This window comes from Sapajus apella, unplaced genomic scaffold, assembly GCF_009761245.1.
Source record: "Sapajus apella isolate SASKATOON/1434 unplaced genomic scaffold, GSC_monkey_1.0 scaffold73, whole genome shotgun sequence".
Lineage (NCBI taxonomy): Eukaryota > Metazoa > Chordata > Mammalia > Primates > Cebidae > Sapajus > Sapajus apella.
The window spans coordinates 10,399,978-10,424,345 of record NW_022437013.1 but is presented as its reverse complement, the minus strand read 5'-3'; the positions used below and the strand labels follow the sequence as shown (position 1 = coordinate 10,424,345).

The 24,368-nt window shown below is 37.4% G+C and overlaps 1 protein-coding gene and 1 pseudogene across 1 annotated transcript in view; one reads left to right on the top strand and one right to left on the bottom strand.

Moving 5' to 3' along the window:
* Positions 1-24,368, top strand: part of IL1RAPL2 (interleukin 1 receptor accessory protein like 2) — a 1,136,852-nt gene that overhangs the window by 55,573 nt on the left and 1,056,911 nt on the right. The window contains exon 2 of the mRNA XM_032250933.1: positions 13,777-13,877. Coding sequence (XP_032106824.1) covers positions 13,796-13,877 — 82 coding nt within the window. The 5' untranslated portion in view covers positions 13,777-13,795. The remainder of the gene's footprint in view (positions 1-13,776; positions 13,878-24,368) is intronic.
* LOC116531908 lies at positions 6,005-7,008 on the bottom strand (annotated as a pseudogene).

The following is a 24,368-nucleotide window of genomic DNA, read 5'->3' as shown; positions in this document are numbered from 1 at the left end:
TCCTAAGAGGTATACATTGATGTTGGTAGTGGCTTTGATGGGCTGGATTGGTTACTCTTCAGGCCTGCAGGTGGCGCTTGTGGGTAGATGCCAGCTGAAGTGGTAGTGGTTATGAGTTTAGGCCCAACCTTATGCCCTTGGGAGGAGTGCTCAGGTGCCCACAGTGGTAGACTGGGTTGGGCAAACCCGAGGACCCCAGACTAAGTGGTCTGCCTTGGGCTTGGGAATGGCAAAACTAGGCTGGGTAAGCTGCTGGTCAGGCCCCCTAATAGTGAGAGATGGTACCACCTGTGGTGGGTGGAGGTTGAGTGATCCTCAGGCTCCAGGTGGAGTGCTCAGGTGAGGGATGATAGCGGCTGTGCTGAGTCCCTGCCACTGGAGAGGGTGGGACCATCTTCGCTATAGCCTGGGCTGGTAGCTGAGGAATGTGCATTCCTTTCATATTCCAGTCCCAGTGGGGCTTGTCCCCTAGTCTTGCCAGTAGTAGCCTAAGCCAAGGTCATGCTCCCAACCCAGATGCAGGAGTCCCTACTCAGCTGGCAACCAAGTCCCTGTGGTGACTAATGCCTTACCTATGTCCCATTCTTTATCCCAGCAGTGCTCACTTTCCAACACCAGCAGCTGCAGCCCACACCTGCATGCCTTATTAGTCCTGGTTGTGGAATGCTCCCAGCTTGCTCCCTAGTGGCAGCATTGAAAGCCTGACAACCCAAGTTTCCATAATGCCTCAGTTCCAGTGTTGCTGGGCCACAGGACTGTGTTCAGTCTGCCAGAAACTATGTTTGAAAATGATGACTTTTTGTAGCTGCTTAGGTCTCAGAAAGGGTGTGGCACCCAGCAGACTCCCTCTATGGAGCACTTCCCTCTCAAGGTCTCTTGGCAGCTCCATAGTTTCAGGGATTGGGAGGGTCAAGGGGTTTTTCCATAGCAAGGATTGCATGATTCCATAGTGAGAATATGGGTCTCTGTAAGTCTCTCACTCACCCTTTCCCTGAATTGGGAAGTCACTCCCAGCTACTACCCAATCCTGGCCAGGCAGCCTGCTTCTCTCCCTCTCTTTTCTCTACTTCAGATGTTTCCTGTTATTTCTCTGTTGAATGCCGGTATTCTCTGTTGGATAATGTATTGTAATTGTGACTGTCTATATACTATTTTGGTTCTTCTAAGTGGAGGAAAGTGGAGGAAGAGGACATGAAATGCTTCTAATCAGCCATCTTGAAGCTCTTCCCTTAATTGTTAATAATGGTATAATATTTCCCCATATGGGTATGCCATAATTTATTACCAAATCTATTTTTGGACATTTACATTATTTTCAACTGTGGTAGTATAAGTATTGTTGAGATGAGCATAATAGTACATAAATCTCTAGTTACATTTTGGATTATTTTCTTAAGATATACTGGGTTAAAACGTTTGTATTTTTGTTTTTGCCTAAAATTTTGCATTAAGATAGAACCATGTTCTATCATAGAAACACACTGTAACTGACATATCCCTTGCTGTATTTTGGGATATCTTTTAGTTTTGGTATCAGGAATAATGTTAGAATAACATCCTTGTACATGAGTCTGACTGTATTTTCTGAGATAGGTAATTTTTAAAGGTTATTATATAAACATAACAGCTAATTTGTTCTCCAGAAAATGAATGACAATTTATATTCTCACTGCCAGTATATCAGAGTGTTTGTTTTGTTGCAGGCTCTCTAACATTGAGCTAGGTTGTTAAGTTTAAATCATTGTTAGTTTGATAGATGCTATGAGTGTTGATCAGCAAAAGGGGGATAAAAAAATAGGGTATCAGTTGGGGGAAAGAGGTAAAGTTTTTGAAGGCTTTAGGAAACAGTTACTATGATCCCAGGATGTAGTTAATATTTCCAGGGACTTTTCTGTCTCTATTGACAAGATATGGGAACACCAGTGATCTGGAAATAAGATATCCAGGCTAGTAATCATTATAATGATAGCTATTATTATTAAAAGACATACTGTTTATTTACTGAGTTAATACATAGAAGACTAAATTAAAATACATATCACTGAGGATCAACTTTTAAATTTTTTCCATTAGTTCATTTTCAAAAACAATTATGTCTGGTGAACCAGTTGCTACCTGGGGCCTTAAAGAGGTTAAAACAGAAGTTTTAAAGGGGGAAATAAATATTATCATTTTTTCCACAAAGAAGTCAACTGGGGTGCCCAATTGAAGGAGGCAGGTAGATGCCTGGTTTTCTGATTTGTACTAAATATGAGTTGTAGGGCAGCAGGATAAATTTTACTGAATTCTGAAAATGGAGGGAGGGGAGAGAGATACTTGCACTTTTCTTTTGCCTAAGTGTAACTTGAGAGTGTTATAGTTATTGGTCAGTGAAGAGAAAATATTAAATCATTGATATTAATGATCCCAAATAGACAGAAAATAAACTTTACAAAACTTTACTTGCTGTGCCTCCAATTGATTGCTTGCTGTAGTAAAAATAACTTAGCTTACTAAACCTCAGTTTCCCTGTATTTTACACAAGGGTAATGAAGTTGATCTACTTCTACAACACTATAAAACCTCAATTAGTTGGAGTGTGGAAAAGGGAATGCATAGGATTAATGGGGTTAGAAAAGTTTTTTTTGACATGGTGGTAAGCAGAGAAGGTGCCCTTTTAGCTATTGTCACTCAATTCTTGTTGAAAACATTTTTACAGTAAGTCATAGATAAAATGGAAGTATAAGACTATTAGATATATTTAAATGTCTCAATTAGAAACAAACAAAAATAAAAACTTGGTCTCCAGAAACTTGAATCAGTGAACTTAACATTCAATGCTAGAAAAATCCTAGAATGAACTACTTAACTATTGAGAAGGTATATGCTTCCTCAAACGTCCAACTCTCCCTTGTCTACAGATAAACTTACCAACTGTTTGACAGAGATGTAGAAACCACAAGATGGCAACTTCCCACCACAAGATCTACACACTTACCTACACCATCATCTGTAATTTCCGCCTTCCTCTCATTTGAAGATGAGAAAATCCTCCTGTATATGTAAAATTCTTCCACTTGAGGTCCCGAAACCTTTTATTAAAATCCGTTTTTTTTTTTAAGTGTCATTACTCGATAAAGAAACCCTGTGTTTTCTTTTTCTTTGATGATTCCCCTTTTTCTGGCTTCTTTCCCTAATCATTTAGAGCTTGTTCAGGTCTCTCCTATTCACTAAGAGAAAAAAAAAAAAAAAAGTCTGGTGGTATTCCCCCAAACCAGTAAATCCAGTCTAATCGTGAGGGAAATATCAATTAAAAAAATTTTCTCTGACCTCGTGCCACATGCTTACCTTATATCTCTTTTTTCTAGCACAGCTAATCTCTGTGAATGTTATCTCCACTCAGAACTCAGTGTTCTACTTCCTTACCTTTAGTTTACTCTTCAGTCTGATTCTAACCCTGCTGCACCACTGATCTGTTTCTGACAATCTTCTTTTGGTTAACAGCCTTTTTACTTGGCTAAATTCAAAGAACATTATATATATATATATATATATATATAGAGTTGCATTTTAGGTTTTGGGGTACATGTGAAGAACATGCAAGCTTGTTGCATAGGTACATACATGACAATGTGGTTTGCTGCCTTCCTCCCCATCACCTATATCTGGCATTTCTCCCCATGTTATCCCTCCCCAACTCCCCAACTCCTGCTGTCCCTCCCCTAGTTCCCCCCGACAGACCCCAGTGTATGATGCTCCCCTCCCTGTGTCCATATGTTCTCATTGTTCAACACCCACCTGTGAGTGAGAACATGCGGTGTTTGATTTTCTGTTCTTGTGTCAGTTTGCTGAGAATGATGGTTTCCAGGTTCATCCATGTCCCTACAAAGGACACGAACTCATCATTTTTTATGGCTGCATAGTATTTCATGGTGTATATGTGCCACATTGAGCCTTTGACTCACTTGATCACCTGTCATTTGACATAGTTGTCATTCTTGAAATATGCTATTCTCTTGGTGTTCCTCCTGGTTTTCCTTGTACCTTTCTTGTTACCTTCTTCTCAGTCACTTTTGTAGGCTACTCTGAACCTCACCAACTCAAATGTTGGTGTTTCTCAGTACTTTATCCTTTGCTACCTTCTTATTTTGCCTCTATCTTTGAGTAATTCAGCTACTGCTGTGACTTTAAATACCATCTATGTGCTTAAGACTACCAAATATATATGCCAATTCTGTTTCCTTAACTTCTATTTGTATCCCCAACTTTTCACTAATATCTATTCTTAGATGAACTATAGGCAACTCAATCTGTACATGATCTTAACCCCTTATCACCTCACCAGTGTCAACACTCTCTATTCCTCTTATTAATAACACTGTTATTCTGCCATATTGAACTCATTCTACTTCAATGAATATTCCATGCCCTCTCAGCTCCAGGCCTTTGTCCATGCTATTGCCTCTTTTTAGAATAATCTTTCCTAATACACTCTAGGTTTCAACTTAGAAGTCACTTTCTCCGAACAGCTTTGTCTTTCTCATAACCTGAGTTTGATTTCTTCTTTCTTTACTCTAAAACACTCCTTATTTTTCTTCTTTTACATTTAAAACACTCCATTGTTGTTGTTTGTGCTTTTTTTCTTTTCTGCTAGACTGTGATTACACAGAAGGTAGATACCATACCTATCATGTTCCCATTGTATTCCCATCATAGGCATACGGTACATTTATTGAATATATACATTAATGGATCCTAGGAGCAAATCAGACTAAACAGAGTTGTTATTTTCTTTTGGTAAAATTGTTAGACTGATATATCAGTATGAAAGCCTGGTCTATCCCATGCATGGTCTCTCCTGACAAGATGTGCTAATATGGGCTAGTTAAATAGATTCTAGTATAGTTAAATGATTCATACCCAGTTGGTCAACCAGATTAATGGATTAATGCTGACATGTAGAGAGCTCTATGGTGATACGCCACAGATCTCTGTTCTATGTCATATCTTATTCAGAATTTTAAAAATTACTGACTTGATTGAAGGCAGAGAAAGCAAGCTTATGAAATATTCAGATGACACAAAAATAGGTGGAAGAGTTAATTTAAAAAAGCCTTATGCTTTGAAATGGTCTTAATGATTTGGAATAATAGGCTAAAACAAACATAATGACATTTCATAGGAATTAATATAAATCTATAGATTTCGGATAAACATTTAAAAATCTATTTAACATTCAAGAAGAACAGATTGCATACCTATTGTGTTCTAGTCAATGGTACTGGGGATGTGAAGAAAAAAAAAAAAGCATAGCCTCTGCCCTTTAAATGTTACATTTTGATGATGATGTTGAATCTAGATCTTGGCACATAATAGGCTCATTGCAATTTGTATTTTCTACATAGATAATGTTGTGTACTATTGTAGGCATCATATTAATTTTATAATATACCCAGAAATTATACTATTCAGTTTAAAATTTAAACGTTTCAATGGTATCAGTCAGAATAAATTAGATTATGCTATTATAACAATCCCAAATCTTGATGGTTTGTTAAAGAAGAGTTTTACTTTTCACTTATGTAACACGTTGGCTAGAAGCTCTACTCTGTGACTCTTCATTCTGCAACCCAGGGTGATGGAGCAACCACCATCATAAACATTAGCAGTCACTGTGGCGGATGGAAAGATAGTTGTGGAAGGCATCACATTGACAAATAAATGATCTGGCCTGGAAATGACATGCAACTATGGGCAACAACTTTTGTTAATAAATAATTGGCCAGAACCAGTTGGATGGCCCCATGAATCACAATGGGGCCGGGAAGTGTGGTCATATCATGTGACTGAAGGCAAAGAGCTCTAAGTATTTTGAGAACAGAGTTGATGATCACAATTACTATATTGAGTAAAAAGTGAAAATTACCCTTCCACCTTAGATTTTATCCACTCCCCTTCTAAGAATTATAGTAGCGTTAAAAATTCCAAACCTTTTTTTAAAAGAGATCTGAAGTGACTTTACCTTTATTTCCTTCCCTTTAATCCAATCATGAAATTTCACAGTGATTTCTGGGGTGGGAGCAGAAGGAAGGCAGTGTTAAGAATCATCGGGGCTGTGGCCCAGTAAGTCTGCGGAGGTGCAGGCAGGGTGGACCCTCACTGGGGCAGCTGGAGGAGGTAGGTAGGTGATGTTCCAAGAACATGAGAACTGGTATGCGACGATGTCCTCTGCAGCTTCCAGCTTGTGCAGCTTGATCAGGCCATCCCCTGCAGTGGCCAATTTGTTGGGGATCAGCTCAGCTGCCTTGGAGTCACCCTCAGCAAAGATGATGACTGCCTTTTTCTGCTGCTCAACCTTTTCCACCAAAAATCTGGCTCTTTCTGCTTCCTGTTGAGCCACCTGTTTGGCTTCCACTGCTTCTGTGAACTCCTTCCCAAAGGTCAGATGTATCAAGGACACATCATCCAGGATGAGCCCAAAGGTGGCTTCCCACTCCGTAAGGTCATCACTCACCTTCCTGGAGATCAGTTCTCTGGGTGATTAGTTCTCCAGCATCAAAGTGAGCCACCACTGACTTGAGGATCTTGGTGGTGATGGACAGCAGCACATGCTCATCATAGTCCTCTTCGACGCTGGTGAAGATGCGAGGAAGCTGGCCAGTGATTGGCCAGAAGAGGATGCACAGTGTGATATGGACATTCTGTAAATCTTTGCTACCAGTAATGGCTGGTACATTACATGGTCAAGAACGGCAGTCAAAGATAATTGATTTCTGTACCCATGGGATAAGAAACTGAGTCCTTTCCCCTATCACAATGTCTGGTATCCATGGAATCTGTCAAAGGTGACAGCTGTGTGCCTAGCATCCAAGTTATATAAGGCAGAATTCACCACACCTCCTGCAACAGCTAAGGCCAGGCCAAACTTGCTGATGTACTCAAACACTTTGGCAGCCATGTTTCATTCTGCTGGACCCTCTTACACCTGCTTCCACTCTGACCTCCACATGAATTCCCCAGCCACACATACTTCCAAAGTTTTTTCTATGGATTTCCATACACATACACACACGTTCTTAACCATGCATACAAACAGATTTTTCCATTATATGTAGAATCATATCTTTTTTCATATATCTTGTAGAACTACCTATGTCTGTCCACACCTCTCTCAGTCTCTGTAATGGTTGTATAGTATTCCATAGTATGAATGTATCACCCCTACCCATGAAAAGGTTTTTAGTCTGTTATTAGATTTTTACCATCACAATGCATACTTTATTGGCCATCCTTGCATGTGCATATATTTTTTTGCAAAATCATTTGGATTGCTGTAGTATAGATTAATAGAAAATAAATTCCTGAGCACTTTAATTTTTGCCAAATACTATCAAATTGCCTTCTAAAATGCTGTCCTAATTTTTAATCTCAAACAGAATATTAATGTGTATATTACATTTGGAATGTATGAAAGTGTACATTAAATTTTGAGAGGAATATTGACAAACACTTTTACTGATGGAAAAAATGTTAGATGATGAGGGATTTAGATACTACAAAAAACGAGTAAAACTCATTGATCAATGAGTATGATTGAAGACTTTTTGTGTAAACTGCTAGTGAGACCTTATACCTATTACTTCTAGGTTTCCTATCTGGAGAAACCCTGAAAAAGGCACACATAACCCTGTCATACATAATACTTTTGATTTTGTCTTAATGGTCAGAACTCAATACCTTTCCATATCCAGCTGCAAGGGAGGCTGGGAAATGAATTTTCATTTTTGCAGACTATGTACTAAAAACTGGGGCTATGATCATTGTAGAAATCAGAAAGAAACCCTATAGTTACTTATATCAGTTTTTCCCTTTATACTTGCTTCTCTGTGTAGTCTGTCCTGAGATAGTCCCTTCTGCTGTCTCTCAATGGCCCCTCACTCATTATTCCTCTTATCTATTCCCCTTCTTTGCTATGGGTAGGGGTGATACATTCATACTATGTCAACTTTTTGTGTCTCTGCTTCTAATTTTTTCTCTGCTGCTTCAAGTTTTTTCTTTCTCCCCTGTGAATTGTAACCTCCCTTTCTGTGTCCTGTCCATCTGTCTCAATCTTTTGCTATCTCTCTGTTTTCTTATTTGTGTGCCTTTGGCTATGTTGGTTTTAGTCTCTGTGTCTCTTTATTTCTACCTCAGATTCTAATGGCTAGCACTAACAACAGAGTTGGCTGCCACTTTATGCAGCTATTTTCAAATGACAGAAGTGCTTGAGAATAAGAATTCTGTAAAAAGGATTTCTTGATTGGTTGAAAGTTGGATTAGGTAACTATTGAGGTCCTTTCAAATTTGAGTTTGAGAACCAACTTTCTCTCCCTAGTATACAGAACCTAGTTAACGTTATTGCATCTCTGTTTTCTGATTGAAGAGATAACAGGAACTCAGGGCCATGTGTGTGTGAATACCAGACTTCATCGCAAATTACTATAGCATTACAAAATGTAAAAGAGATAAACGTGTGTTGACTAAAGAACTGCCTCTCTGTGAGTATATGTATGTATGTATGTGTATGATTTTATACATATACATATACACATATATGAAAACTTATGAAGATACCAAAATTTTCTGATTGCAAAAATGTAAAAAGAAATGACATATAATTGTGTGCTATTTGCAACTAGCTGATATTTTACACTGGGTCTATTAACTGTGTCCAAATGTATCCATAAGTTAAACATGTTTTAGTTTCTAGAGTCAAGAGTTTGCCATATAGGTACTGTAAAAAATTAGCATGAACCAGAAACCTGGCATATCTGGTACTTTAAGGGAGGAAGGGAAAAAAGTGAAAAAGGTAATTTGCAAACCATACTTGAAAGTCATTCAAGCATAATATCATCATTACAATTATCTGTCAAATTATTTAGTTCAATTACATTTTTTAAAGCTCTCTCTTCAATATGGCATTACTCATCTCAGGATTTGATACTCCAAGGAGAGGAATGCTAATGCCTTCATTAGCCATTATCTTAGCATCTTTATTCTTTAGAATTCATCATGTGGCCTTTTGGAATTTTTATGTACTGACCCCAGGGAATCAGTAAACACAAAGCTCTCAGGGGAGTATGAACTTCAGGAGTAAGAACCATTGCATAGTTATAGCCATGGCAGGAGGGGAGATTCTTTTTAGGAAAAAAAAGTAATTTTGAAATAATTGAATGCAGAATAATTGCCATCATAGTAGGTATTATACATGCTTCTGTACACTTTATTCACACAACAGTAAGTTGGTTGTAAAATCGCCAAGAGAAAAAAGTTATAAGGTAATAAACCTAAATTTCTGTGTAAGATTTCCAGGAGTAACTCGAGCTGCTTCTGAAACTTTTACTATTTCAGCAGATGTGTGGGAACCATATGTTGGGAGCCCAGTGACCACTGGGCTGTAAGGAATGTTGCAAGATATTCCTTGATCAGTGATGATATATCAGGCCAACTGCTGTTGTAGATGATAACACTGCTAGGAGATTAATTACACTGGCCTTTCTCTTCGACTGTTTGAATTGAGGCAGTTTGGCAGATTTTCCCTTTCAATGGGAAATCTGAGTCACCTACTGAACATGCTAAAAAACACTTATTTTTTTTGGTATTCCCTTAGCACTTAACAAATATAGGTTGTTCTTCATTGTCTTGCACTTGACTAAGTACTCTACTATGCATGTATCTCCACAGTGAGGTTATAGTTCCTTGAAGAAAAGAAACTACATTTTATAATCTTAAACTTGGTTTATGACTCCCATAACATCTAACTCCTAGGGCAAAAATAGTTCAGTAGTGGTTAAAAGATTGGGGTTTGTAGCCACACAGACCTACATTCAAATCCTTTTTCCATAATTTATTAATGTCATGATCTTGGGTAAGTCACAAGGGTCAGTTTTCTGAAAAGTAAAATGGGGATAATAATAACTCATAAGATTGTTGAGAGGATAAAATGACATAAAACAGTTTAGCACAGTGTCTGGCTCACACAAAGTACCCAATAAATTATTATCATAAAATATTGTTATTCAGCAAAGTTTGTTGAATTAATTGACTCCTGTGGAAATGGGATTGGTAAATATATGTACTTAAAAACTTTATATGCTAGGTTTTTCTAATTCTGATGGATTTTAACTGACAGGAAGAGTAGCATATAAAATAATTCTGTAGTTAACTTATTCAATTCCAGTGATGATTTCCCTAGTTAAAATCAAACATTAACGATTTTATTTCGCAAAGAATAGGGAGGGATAAATTAAATAGGCAATTAGACATATATCTGCATTAGTTATTTTCTACATATAATATATCTGAATGTCAGTTATAAAATATAGTTCATATTTTGGGTCAATATGATCACATAATGTCCACCGGGCAAACAGGATTTTTAAAGGCCTTTCTCAAATCATCTTTTTTTTTTTGTTTTGCCACCATTTATAAACTATCAGAATGCTACAAATGATATTCTATCTTAGCAGGTTATGGTCCCTACAAACTGTCAGCTTTCAGCCAGAAATAGTGAAGGTACAATCATGGATAGAACAGGTTTGGGGTAAGGAGAACTTGGCAGACTCCTAAAATGTAACCAGCATGGTTGAGTTAGTAACCAAGTGAATACATATAGCAGGAAGAGCTATAGCAGAGATGAGCCAATGTTCTTAACAAAGCCACTGGGGTGATATAAGTTCTAAATAGAGGGATAAGACAGGGGAGCTAGAATGGGCACGTGGTTCAAGAAAATTTTGAATAATAAGCTTTCCTTTGAAAGTCCAGAGCCTACATAATCATCTGGATATCTGACAGACAAGGTCTATGGAAAACAAAGAATCGTGTGGAGTACTTAATGGTCTTTTCAGACTTTTGAGGTCTCCAAAAAGCAGAATTCTAAGATAAGGATTTGGATGTAGGTAGTTGATTTGGGAAATGATCCCAGGAAGTACTGCAAGGAAGTGTCAAAGTCAGACTAGAAGGGTGGTAAAGCAAATAAGCAGGTTGCCTCTCAGTAGTGCTGGAATGTACCAAAGGGTGAGGGAGCTGGGGTATTTGTTCACCAACTGTCACAATTGATTGAGAATCATTTAGTGAGTATTAACAACCTGGCACTTCTAGTCTGCCTCCTATGCTGGTCAAGCTGCGTTTGCAGACAAAGAAGCCCCTCTGGCAGAGAAACATAGGAATACTTTTGCAGATGACTTTTAGAATGGGCCGAAGAAGACATGGACAGAGCACCAACTGTTCATGATAGCAGGAAATATGGTACTTCTCAGATTTGGATAGTCCCATATTAGACAAGAGATGTTCTGTTTCAAATAAATGAGTAACTTGAAAAAACACCAAAAGTTTCCACTCATTTGCATTACATGAACATTTGATAGGATGTTATCTACATAGATCTTATTCTTTTATTCATTAAAAGTATTTATTAATCAGTTATGTTTTGGGCTCTATACTAGGTACTCAGGATACAACAGATGGTGACTAAGTGGCTGCCCTCATGAAGTTTACATTCTATTAGGCAAGGAGTAGGCAAAGACAACCAAGCTAATAAATGTAACTGATTTATTAAGTGTTTCAACTCATTGGAGTATAAACTTGAAATGGTATTATTTTTCCCACTAATTGCTGTTTACTGTGTTCTGTTGTTTTACCCTTTTCCACTAGGAGATTGGGACCATGATAAATATTTCAATCTGATTCTATAACTTTTTAGCTGCTTTCAGATATTAGGAGAGTCTCATTCTAATTTTAAAGCCTTTGTCTTGCTTACTCCAAGCCCCTATCTGATGCAAATGCTTCTCTTCCTGTTTCTTCAAACAGATGGGATGTATGTCTCTAATGGCTATGAGTTTGCAGTGTGTATTGTAGCCTTTCATTTCTTCTTATTTATCCCCTTTCCCCTGTTCCTGTTTTGGTGTTTCTTTGGGAGGAGAGTTGCTGGGGAAGAAGGAGAGGGAAAAGACAGATGTTTGTGACTGTGTGTGTCTTCTCCTTGGTTGGTCATAATTGCTCTTCTAGCCGTCTGTGGGCAATATATAAACAGGTAGTTATAACAGCCTGCTAATGGGAAGCTTCTCCAAGCATCTCCTCTGGACATTGGAAATCCCTTGCAAGATTATTACATCATCTGTCAGACCTTCAGCTGGTGCCATCGTATCACTTTCTTATCACATGCATTCATCTTGCCCCATGTTGCAAAGCCTCTGGCAAGAATCATGTATTTACTTAGTCCAGCTTGGACCTTTGGGTGTATGTCAAATTCATTTTCCATGCCTCTTGGGACTCAGATATGGCTGTATGTTGGGAGTAGGTGAGAATTAGTCTTGATCCTCTCGTCATCTGGAAATATCCAGCATACCACCTCTCCCCAAGATTCTTTATCCTAGCTCCAGTGGTACAGGAGAAGTTCACCATGTCTGATGGTAAGTATGTGGTCAACTGGGAAAGAAAAACCCTGTCTTCCTTGTCCAAAGGTGGTCTTCTCCTTTCCAGGTTTCATTGTTTATTGATAGAGTTGGGATGAGGTGATAAGGAACTAGCTGCATTGGTTCATTGTGCTAGTGGCTTCAGACATCAAACTGGAAGTTTTCTGAATTTAGAGTATCAGGTAGATCTTTGAGGTCAATTTTGGGAAAAAAGAATCCTACCAAGTACTCAATATCACCCTGTTACTCTTACATTCTGGGTAAGGCTCTATACTTTTAGGCACAACTAATTATTTAAAAAAAATCTTTATATAGAATGCTGGACCTTTAAATGTTATCCAGAGACTATTCTTGCCTTTCCAGGTTTTCTTCCATTCATTATTTCAGTGATTGCTGTAGTTTCATCCTCATACCTCCCTTTGCCATTTTTGTATCTTGAGTTTATGATGAACCCAATGTACCTCAGTGGTGCTTATATTCTGATTATTTTCAAGGGCCCTAGTTAAGTCACCATATAGGTAACCAATTTACTGATTTCTCTTAAACTCAATGGGGATAAAAACTTAAAGATGATTTTCCCCCTTAGTTCCTACTGGTGGCACTTTACAAACTCCTTTCCCTGTTATGGGATGGGGAGACTTAATAACATCTGAGTTCAATTCCATATCCTTTTCAGTTATTTTTGATTTTGGAAGAGTTTCACTCTAATTGCTTGAGGCTCAATACTGTTCACCTAAAAATGAACTCAAAGTTGTGTAAAATCTCTTCCTATCACATAAACAATTGTAAGTGCTTATCAATCTTATGAATAAAACAAGCAAAGAGATGAGCTAGAGATTGACAGTTAAGATTGGGTAGTCGGGAAAGGCCTTTTTGTGGGACTGAGACATGTAGGATGTTAAGAAACTGTGAAGAGTGGAGAGTATCTCAGGAGGAAGACAAAGTGCAAATGCCATGAGGAAAAAAAAAAGTCTTGGCACATTATAGGAACAGATAAAACGACCATAGTGGCTGGAGCATAGCCAGCATGGAGGAGATCTTTGTGAAATGAGATCAAAGAGGCATCTGGGGGCTCCACCTATAGGCCCTTGAAAGTCTAATGGAAGGAGTTGGATTTTACTCTAAATCCAGTCGGAAGCCATTGAAAAGTTTTAAGCAGGGAATCTCACATAATTTAATAGTGAACGTTCATGTTTTCTTCTATTTGCATGAAAATAAAGCCAGAAGTCACCAGATTGTCACTGTTTCTGTAATGGAGTTTTGAAAAATGTAAAATTGTAAGTGTTGTTTTGTTGAGGCCAAGATCTGTGGTTCAAACTTCATATTCTTTATTTTGACTTTTCAGCTGCCAAGAAAAGTGAAAGATGAAGCCACCATTTCTTCTGGCCCTTGTGGTCTGTTCTGTAGTCAGCACAAATCTGAAGATGGTGTCAAAGAGAAATTCTGGTAAGTTGCTGGCAACTTGCCACTATTTGGTCAAAAATGTATGGTTTTTGTGAGCATCCAGAGGGCATCTGCGCCTTTAACTGTGAATATCTTTAAACAGAAACACTTGTATTTCAGTTATGTTGGAAAGTAGCCGAAATAAAAATGAGGTTTAAGCCTACTACTGAGAAATTATTGGGAAGCCAATGGAATTTTGTTAAACTTCAATGACCAATATACTCTCAGTGAATAATGAAATGTTAAGGGCCTGCTTAGAGTTGGTTACATTTGCTAGTGAATAAAAAAGTGGGAGCAAACATTTACAAATGGGAAGATAAGAAACCTTTAAAAATATATATCTTTTGCCTCCTAATTAAGTGTGTAGCATTACAATTTAAAGACTTTGATAAATATCTGTGAGTTTTAGTTCCTTATATTCCCAATTGCTAACAGGCAGAGGTTTATTGCCTCCAAGTTCAGGATTATTAGCTAATTGCCCAAAGAGGAATTTCTTGAGAAGAAATATTTATTCCTAGAACATGGTGGTCTGGCAGGCAGCCATGATTGTACTAAGAGATTAGCTGTAGCCAGTAGACAGTCCAATCAAAGCTTAATCATTGTTTAATAATACTTGGATATATATGTCTTTCAGTTTTGATTATATATTCTAGCTGTAATTACAAACTACGCATGAGATTTTAAGAATTGATTTTCTGTCTGTAATCATTCCAGTAAGATATTGAGAAATGTATGATTATATGGAAACAAAAGATTATGCTGAGGCTTTCTACTGGTTTCTAATTCAGTTATTTCTGAGAATTAAATGTATTTTATTTACTTTCTCATTAAGTATCAAACCTAGGCAATAAAATGTATGCTTTTCAAAGCAGTAAATGTGGGTAGAAGAAGGTGCTTAGAGTTTGGTTAATGTTTGTTTCCTGAGGTAAGAATACTTACTAATTGAAATAGCTAACAAATAGTTTTGTTCTTCAATTGATAGTATATTAATAAATCTTTCCAAAGGTGGATAATTTATCACAGACTATAGAGTAACACTGCTGAAGTCTAAAGGATCCTGGAGTGATAAAGATAGAGAAATATATTGGCTTTTTCTCTTCTTATAGACTCAGGTCAATATCTAAATTACTTTTGTATATTGTGACTCTCTTTCAGCTGAATTTGTGTTTAACATTTTACCTATTATCTCTCCAACTCAGCATATCATTCATGGCTTCCTTTCCTTGCTTTACTTTTGAAGTTTTGAAGTCCCATTTTTACCTTCAATCTTGGTTTAAATTTATAGTTGCTGAAATAAAATACTTGGAAAGATTATTTAGTAGCAAACATGATGTATTGAACCAGATTGCATTTTCCTCACTGGATCATGTCATAATGTCTGGAGCAGAACTGAAAAGAAAAAAAAAATGAGGGTTTAAAAAGTCATCTGTTTTAAGGTAGCTTAATTCAAGTAAAATCCAAGCTGAAAAAAAAATAAGTTGCTGTCAATGTATTCTGTTTTATATCTTGGTTTGCTTATTATATAAGAGAAGACAGGCTATTAAAAACGTGTGTGTGTGTATGTATATATATAGCCGGGCAAGGTGGCTCACACCTGTAATCCCAGCACTTTGGAAGGCCAAGGTGGGTGGATTGCTTGTGCTCAGGAGTTTGAGACAAGCCTGGGCAACATGGTGAAAGCCTATTTCTGCAACAACAACAACAACAAAATTAGCCAGGCATGGTGGTATACACCTGTAGTCCTAGCTACTCAGGAGGCTGAGGTGAGAGGATGGCTTCAGCCTGTGAGGCAGAGGTTGCAGTGAGCCAAGATCGTACTGCTGCACTCCAGCCTGGGCAGCAGAATCCGACCCTATCTCTAAATAAATAAATAAATAAATAAATAAATAAATACACAGTTTATCATTGATGCACATGTCATTAAAATATCACCTTTTTGATGTTTTGCCTCTTTATTTTGCTTGTCAAGTGTGAGGCTATTTGTGGCTTACTAGGGGTTCTTAGTTTTGTTTTCTTAGTGTGGACAAATGGTATCATATCTGCAGTCAGCTTTATTGAAAAAACATTACCCAAAAAGATATTTCCCTTAGAGCCAAAGTGTTAGAATGGATTCAGTCTCTGCTTCCCTATCCCTTTATGCCTCACGCCCCCTCCATCCCTGCCAGGACAATAGCAATTGTGATATTGGAACAAAACTTCCTACAGGTCTGTGCAATGGAAATAATTTGAATGCACAGTTGGTTCTTTTCTTTTATGCCTTTCTCCTTCTGTTTATGGTGTATATGGAGTAGGCAGAAAAGACTAATAGGTTGGTGTTGGTTTGTGTTTGTGTGTTTTTTGTTTGTATGTTTATTATTTCATAAGACAAAAAAGATTGGACATGGGATGAATAAAAGACATCCTAAGTTGTCCATAACTGATGAAAATGAGGATACTTCGCAGCAGTTCTTTTCAACTCTACCCTTCTGTTTAGCCACCCCTATCACAATCCCCTCTTCAGCCCTATACCTCTATTAATATTATTATTTTATGTAGAAAATATGATTATTTGCACTCTCATTATAATAGTCCTATTTGAGTTACCAGATATTTTGAGGAACAGTAAAAATGCTTTGGAAAATTTGTAGTACAAATTTTTGCTTCAGGCAGCTTGTTAAGTCCTTTGCCCATTGCCGATCAAAGAGATCCAGGTTTAAGCTTGCATGGATGCTCTTCATGGAACCACTAATAGAACTCATAACTTTTATTTTTTTCCCCTCTTCCCTCAACTCAAGAAATGAAAAATGATGGCATCCTTTATTCATTAACATTTATGACTGTTTAGTGCCAGATGTGAAGCTAGTTATGATTTCTATGCGGTTCATTGTAGACAAGAGATCCCTTTCACTGAGATCTCTAGAACTGCTGTTGCTAATGGCCTCCCTTATGCACAAGACAGAGAGGACCAAGGCTTGAAGTTTTTTGTCCTGCACTTGTCAAACAGGGAAAAGAGCTTAGTAACAGATGTGAGTTAGGTTTTTGATTTTGGAGGTTGGCTTGTTTTAATCTACTCTGGGAACATATTGAAGCAAACCTGGTTTAGGGTGGTGTACAATTTTTAGAAGCTACAGCACAAGCTGTGCTTCCCTGTAATGCCCATTCACACTGGGCAAGCCCAATCATCAAACCTGGCTTGGAAAACAGCAAAAATGGCTCTGAGACTGCATCTAGGGCCTGATTGCATTAGAACATACTAAGATACACAGCATTTAATTTTAAGAACTGTAGCTGATTATTCACATGTAAGTTTTTGGTCTTCATGTAACACTCCTTCAGTATTCACTTTTTATAAATTTAGGGCTGTATAAATAAAGGTCATTTGGAAAGCCTATTTTATCAAAAACAAGTTACTTAAAGGTGTCATTCTTTATGGCAGGAATTTGGCTAATATCTTGATAAAGAACAATGGCAGAAATGGCCATTTCTTTTCCCAGTAGAGGACGCAGGTACCTAAAACTAATTTTCAATGGGTAGGTGGGAGAAATTACTCTTCCTCAAGAAGTCACTCAAGACCTTCTATTTAGCTGTTTTTTAACCTGAAAAATGATGTCCCCAGAATATACATGGACTTTATTATTTGGGACATTAAATTGCCTCCTTAAACTTTCTTTTGGCTTTTGCTGCTGCTGCTGCATGAAAATGTGAGCCATGTTATTCAGTTGTTGGCATTCAGCTCTTCTAGCATGGACCTCTGTATCAGAGAAATCATCAGTCTGATGAGAGGGTATGTTAATTTTCAACCAAACTTGGGTCATCTTGCAGTCAGTTTATCTGGAGGATGACCTAGCACAACAGTTTTTCAGTGTTGGGATGAAAATTGCAGAGCTACCTGCATATCTCAATCAGCTAGAAAATGTAGTTCCCATTGGTAAGGAGGATATGAAGACTTGCTGGCACACAGTGGGTACTTAAAGATATATTTTGGATGGACTTGAACAGGACCACTAAGTTCCATGTAATGAGAGAATGGCTTTATTTGGGGCTTTGGTTCATAACATTATAAAATTTTCTGATTCTTGATGAGGAAATAGCAGTTTATTTTCACTAAAATACGTTTGTTTTAGAATTTCCAGTTAGACTGAGGGAGAACATAAAGGCAAAAGTAGAGGTTACGTGAGCTTACATTTCTGGCAAAAGCTAAAAAGGGACTCTTATAGCACTTTCAAGTGTAAAGAAAATAACTTTTTTTGTGAAATTTCTTGTTATATAATTAAAAATAAAATGAGCCATGCTTTGGACCCTTCAAAGGAGACAATAAAATGTATTATTTAAAAATGCTGGTTAGAAGTAATGTTGCTCTGTGGATATTCACATTATGCCTTTAGCTATGGAGTGTAAGAACATTAGAAGTTAGAAAATCAACAAGGTGCTATTGAGATCTCATCTCCTAAATGTATTCTAATAAGCTAGGATAAAGGAGGAAAACACATATCTATGATTTGTTCTCTAATTGAAAGGGACAATCTGAGACTTTGTACCTCTTTCTCTCTCTCTCTCTCTCTCTTTTTTTTTTTTTTTAAAGACAGGGCTTCACCATGTTGGCTGAGCTGGTCTTGAACTCCTGACCTCACGTGATTCGCTCGCCTCGGCCTCCCAAAGTGCTGAGATTATAGGCGTGAGCCACCATGCCCGGCCTACCTTTATCTCTTTAATTAGGGTGACTTCTCTGGAGGAATCTGGATCTTTGAAGAAAGGGAAAGTGGTACTAGAAGAATCGGTTAGGTCATTGGAAGTGATATAGGACAATGTTTGGAGTATCAGAGAACGTTTAGAGCAACTAGATAATAGACAGGGATGAGAGATTTCAGTCAGAAATAATTTGTGGCCAGAATTGAGCTGAGTGAAACATACTTATTGAGTAAGTCGAACGGGAGATAATATTAGGGTTTTTATCATTGAATTTTATATGGCCAAAGGTATATTTGTTGAACTTTTACTGTATGTGCAACATTCTACTAGTCTTGAGGTGGGGCTGAGGGACAAAGAAAATAAATCAAAACTCCCTTGTTTAAAATACTTAGTACATTGGGACCAATGAATGGCTAAGCAAATAATGGTTTTAGGATTTCTTAGGGAGGGTCAAGTGTAGGTCCCGTTCTCTGGCATGTTCCATTCCCTAAAGGTAGGACCTTTCCGGAGTTGTAGCTGGATGCTCAGATGTTAACAAGATATTCCCTAGCACTGCTAATCCTTTAGTATCTTCTTCCGTTATCAATCCTGAAGTGGTCATTCCCCAATGATAAGCCTTAAGCAGTCTTTCCTAGGGCATGTTCAGTCCACTTCTCAATCAGGGATGCACAGGGAACCCCCACACAGATCTCATGGGCTCCCCTCTGGGAAGCTCTCTCCTTTTACTGGAAGTTCTAGCTATTTTAGATGACCCGAACTCTGATTTCTGTAGCTCAAGCTCAGTGATACCACTGGGCTCTGTTAGGACTCGAACTCCCCAAGCCATAGCTGGGGAATTATTCCCATGCTCCCTCCATTCCCACGTGGAGAGCTGTGTTGATTGTGGGGCTCACATCATTAGTCTTCCTTTTCACTGAGGTCACAGCTTACCACTGCCTGAATACTATTGCTTTATATATTTCTTCCACTTTTCTTGTTGCTTACTGTGGGAGAGCTAGTCTAGTTTTAGTTACTTCTTCATAGCCTGAAATGGAAGCTTTCCTATTACCTTTGATACCCCATTATTCTTTGAGTGCTTTCTGTCATAAAGAAGTTGGGCTAGGGTTACTTTGGTACTGATTCCTTTTAGTGGAAAATGATATTTAGAAACGTTCTTTTTTCTTTTAAATTGTTATTTGATCGAGATACTTCCAATTCAAATCCAGCATCACAGGACTCTTTCTTATCTTTCTCCATTCCATATTTGTATTTCCTTTTTCCACAATGAGAACCCTTATTCTCAACAACATCAATATATTTACTTGTTTTGTCCTGTAAGTTATACAAAATAGTTTTAGAATGTCTGCATTAAAACCAGTACAAACAACAAACCTACTAAAGTACAAGGTATTTTATACTTCTTTTTGTCTTTAGAATTCATCCCACTAAAGTTGTACAGTCAGAGTGATATGTTCATAAGTTGCTTGAATTAATTTCTTTTTCTCTGTGGTTATGTAATTCAATGTATAAATAAGTTAATTTGTGTTTCCATACAATTTGCTTTTTTATCCTTTTGGATTTTATTTTTTAATACATAAACTGTTTATATTATTGAAAATTCAAAATTATAGAAAAAATGATAAATCCAAGAAGTCTCACTACTCCCATGCCTATCCCCTCTACCTGGTCTCACACATACCCTAGTTGTAATCAGTTCCTTTAGTTTCTGATACTTCCTTTCTCATTCTTTTTTGCACAAATCAATGTGCGTTTGGTTCCACTTGTTTCATAATAGCAAAAAATAATTCTCTATTTAATTTTTTGGCTCTTGCTTTTTTTTTTTCCACTTATGTATCTTGGAAGTCAAGGAGTTTAGATTGTGTTAATATTTTTCCTTATTACAATTGTGTATCATGCTTAATAGAAGTTCAAATAATGTTAAAATAGAAAAATCTCTTGTTTGTATTCCTAGAGTTAACTCATGATTAAATTTTTATAGATTCTTCCAGCTAGTTTCTTTGGATATATATGTATACAGATGATTTATATATCCTAAATTATATACATTTTTCAAACTTGGAGTCATACTGTGCATACTATTCTCCAACCTGATATTACTTCACATGATATTTAAATCTATAACTTCTAATTCTTTACACTATATATCTAAATCATATTTTTAAATACTGTGAAATAGTCCATTGTCCAGACTTAAAATTAAACCAGTGCTCTGTTTATGGAAATTAGAGTTTTATCTCTAGGTTTTGCTATTGCAAAACAATGCTGCAAGGAGCACCCTATTACATAGACATTAGTGCACTAGAAGAGCAAACATTTTTGTAGGCTAGATTCCTAGAAGTGGAAATGTTGGATAAAGTTTTTATTTAAATTTTTAAATGATACTGACAAATTGCCTACCCATGTCACTGTGCCAATTTTGCCAATCTAAATCCAAATGAAAAACATTTTATTGTTTACTAAAATCTCCAGTTCGGCTATTATGAGTACGTTCTTTGGATTCAAATAACCTTAGAAGAGAGAGAGAGAGAGAGAGAGAGAGAGAGAGAGAGAGTGTGTGTGTGTGTGTGTGTGTGTGTGTGTGTGTGTGAGAGAGATATCAGCAGCAAAACAATCCATACAGTGAAAATCTCTGCCTATTCCATTAAGTTAGGCAAAAAAGAATGTCAGAGAAGAGAATATGAGTTAACAACTAAGTTCATTATTATTTTGGTTGTTCCACAACATCAACATCTGATATGATTGACATTTTAAAGTTCTTTCTGATACTGGTTCTTTTTAAATGAAAAGGTGTAGATAATTAAGTTAATTATCTAGTGGAAGCTGGAAAGTCTGAAAACAATTCCATTTGGGGATTTCATTCAGCTCTGTAGCATCATCCAAATACAGAAGTTACCAAGTTTTGTATCATGTTGGATTTGTTACTGTCCATAAGGTTGAAGAATGAGAGAGAAGGAAGAATAATTGAGCCTTCTATTAATTTTGATGTTGGGATTTATCCCATCCATAAGAACAGCCAAGAACTGCAGTGAATAAGCTCCTTTCTACTGTGTTGTTTTGGAATGAAAAGATATTTTATCTGCCAGAGTGGAGACATACTTTGAATGTCTGTTGGTGAATTTCTATCATAACCCAACTCATGTAGACATGTCAGTCTAAAGTGCATCCCTGTGGCTTTGCTGACTTCTACAGGTGTAATTTGCCCTAAATGAAATATGTGCTCTGCAAAAGCACACCCTTAATGCCTATTGTAGTTTGGTTCCTGGAGAAAGCTAGCACCCAGAGATTTCTTAGAATATGTATGACATTCCTAGTCTATCAGAGGGACATTAAATATGCAGTTTTAAACTTCCATTCATATTCTGATTCTTGCCCTCTTTTTGCTTCCATGCATTTATTTGAAACCATCATAGATAAGCACAATATTTTGTGAGGCTTGCACCAGGACTATTTTCTAAAAGAAATGCTTTAACATTCAATGACCTTCCCCCAGGCTAAGAAGAGTCAGGCCCTGCTTCTCTCTGTGGGTGATGAGTTATGAAAGTTGTAAGTGTGCTCTCCCTAAATGGTTACAGACAAGAAACACCTGGTTTTAAGAGGCACCCATTAAACCCTTAAGATTAATGGCATGTATTTGGCATCTTTGTGGAGAAACAAGACAGTGGTTTCCTGATACCAAATTCTGCCAAGGATTGTCTTAGCAACATGGCATTTATCAATTCACCAAACGTGCAAGCAAACTATATAAAATGTCTTATGATAGGCCTCTCTGAGTGATTCAGAAATTGACCAGACATGCTTTTTGCCCCCTTAAGAAACCAGTAAATCATAGGGGAAGGGAGAAACTAACATGCATTGAATGCTCCTATATGCCAAGGCACTTTACATACATTGTCTCCTAATACAAAGACACTGAGGTAGGTAGGTCCTACTCTTGTTCTCCATATAGGGAAATGGAGACTTAGAGTAGCTAGATAATTTGACCATTCTCTTACATAGCTAGTAATTGGCAGAGCCAGTATTTAAACCCAGATTTTTCTGACTCCAGAGTCCTGCTCTTAAACACTCATCCCTGCTGTGCCTTTGTGTGGACATCATTAGCCTCATTTTAAAAACGAGAAGACTCAAGCACAGGGAGGGTGAATTTATCTGAGGTCCCCAACCATTAATTGACAAATTCAGGTTTCAGATGATGAACTGATTCCAAAGTTTATGCTCTTTCCACGACACCATGAATATGTCTTATTTACAACTCTTATAAAAGGCATAATATAATAAGAGTCATGTAAGAGGCACATATATAGTTCGTATCAAGGAGATACTATTTTCAGCTGGGTGTGAGGGTGATTAGGGAAGGCTTCATGGGATAGGCATCATTTGACATTGACTGCCAAGACTGGATTGGGCAGACTGGATTGGGGTAGGGATGGGGGATGGTATTCTGAGCAGAGGGTATAACAAGAGCAAATATATGCATGCATAAAGTGCAGGATATTTTTGAATATGAAGCGGCCTAGATTGACTGGAGGATAGTATGAGATTCAACTAGTTAGGAAACATATTTACCGAGAAACAAGTAGCTAGACAGATGGTGTTTTGAATATCACCCCAATTTTAAAATTATAGGAAATATATTGAGTTCAGAAAGGAAATGCCAGTTAAGGCGCCTTAGATTGGAAGGCAGGGGCAAGGTTGCTGAAGCATTCTAGCTCTGGGCTAGTGTTTTTGTTCACATGCTTTACATTTGCCATAATAGGAAGATTTAATCAGAGCTTTGTTTTCAATTATGAAAATTTCTTTTGAATAAAAAAACTGAGTAAGGCATTATCCTTAATTAAAAATCAGAATAAATCTTATTTATCTGTATCCAGCTTCTGCGAATTAATGATTTTTTTTTTTTTTTAAGTAAAGGAACTTGTTTCTGGTCTTAACATTACCAGCAGGTGGCACTGTAATACATTCCTTCTGTAGCTCTGAAGTAGCATTTTACCATCCCATGGCTGTCTTCAGAGTCTGAAATTAGAAGGAATAACAGCTTTATAGTCACCATAGTGTGATTGGTCTAATCTTTGCACACATGTACTAAGCACTACTCCCCCACCATGATTCTTTAGTTTTTGAGAGCTATTATGCTTAAGTTCTCACTGAACTACTTCTGAATCTTTTCATTTTTTTTCCCGAGAAGGTGACTGTGAGGCATAGCTCTTGTTACTTTTCAAGCAGTTCTTCAAAGTTAGGTGTTCAAAAGCCAAAGACAAAAGAAGTTATGAGATTGGCAAATTTTACCTTTGGCACTCCCTCCTGGCCAATTTGCTTTCAGTATCTTTGTTTGTTTCTTCTACATTTGGCTCTCCCCAAGGCTGAAGAGGATTCAAAAGAGTCAGATTTTTCTTGGCCTTTACTCAGAACTTTCCTATTCTTTGATAGGTGACAGCTAGTTACATCTTTAAACCAATCCAGACTGATACCCTGAAACACTACTGAGCATTTGATGTGATGCTATTGGACACACTTCTTCCTTTTTGACACTCTCTTGTTCTGCTCTAGTGATATCACTTTATCCTGGGCCTGTCTGTATCTTTCTGGTCATTTTTTCCCCAGTCTCCATCATTATCTTATTTTCCTCTGCCTATCCCTTAAAAGTTGCTTTTCTCCAGCATTTTCTCCTCGATACTCTTTTAACAAACCACTTTATACTTTCCCAAAGTTTCTACTCCCTTGGTATTAACTATCTACCCTGCTGGTGCTTCTCAGCAGTATCTGCATATTGGAACCACATAGGGAGATTTTACACCATATTGTGCAAGTGCCACCCCCAGCGTTACTGAT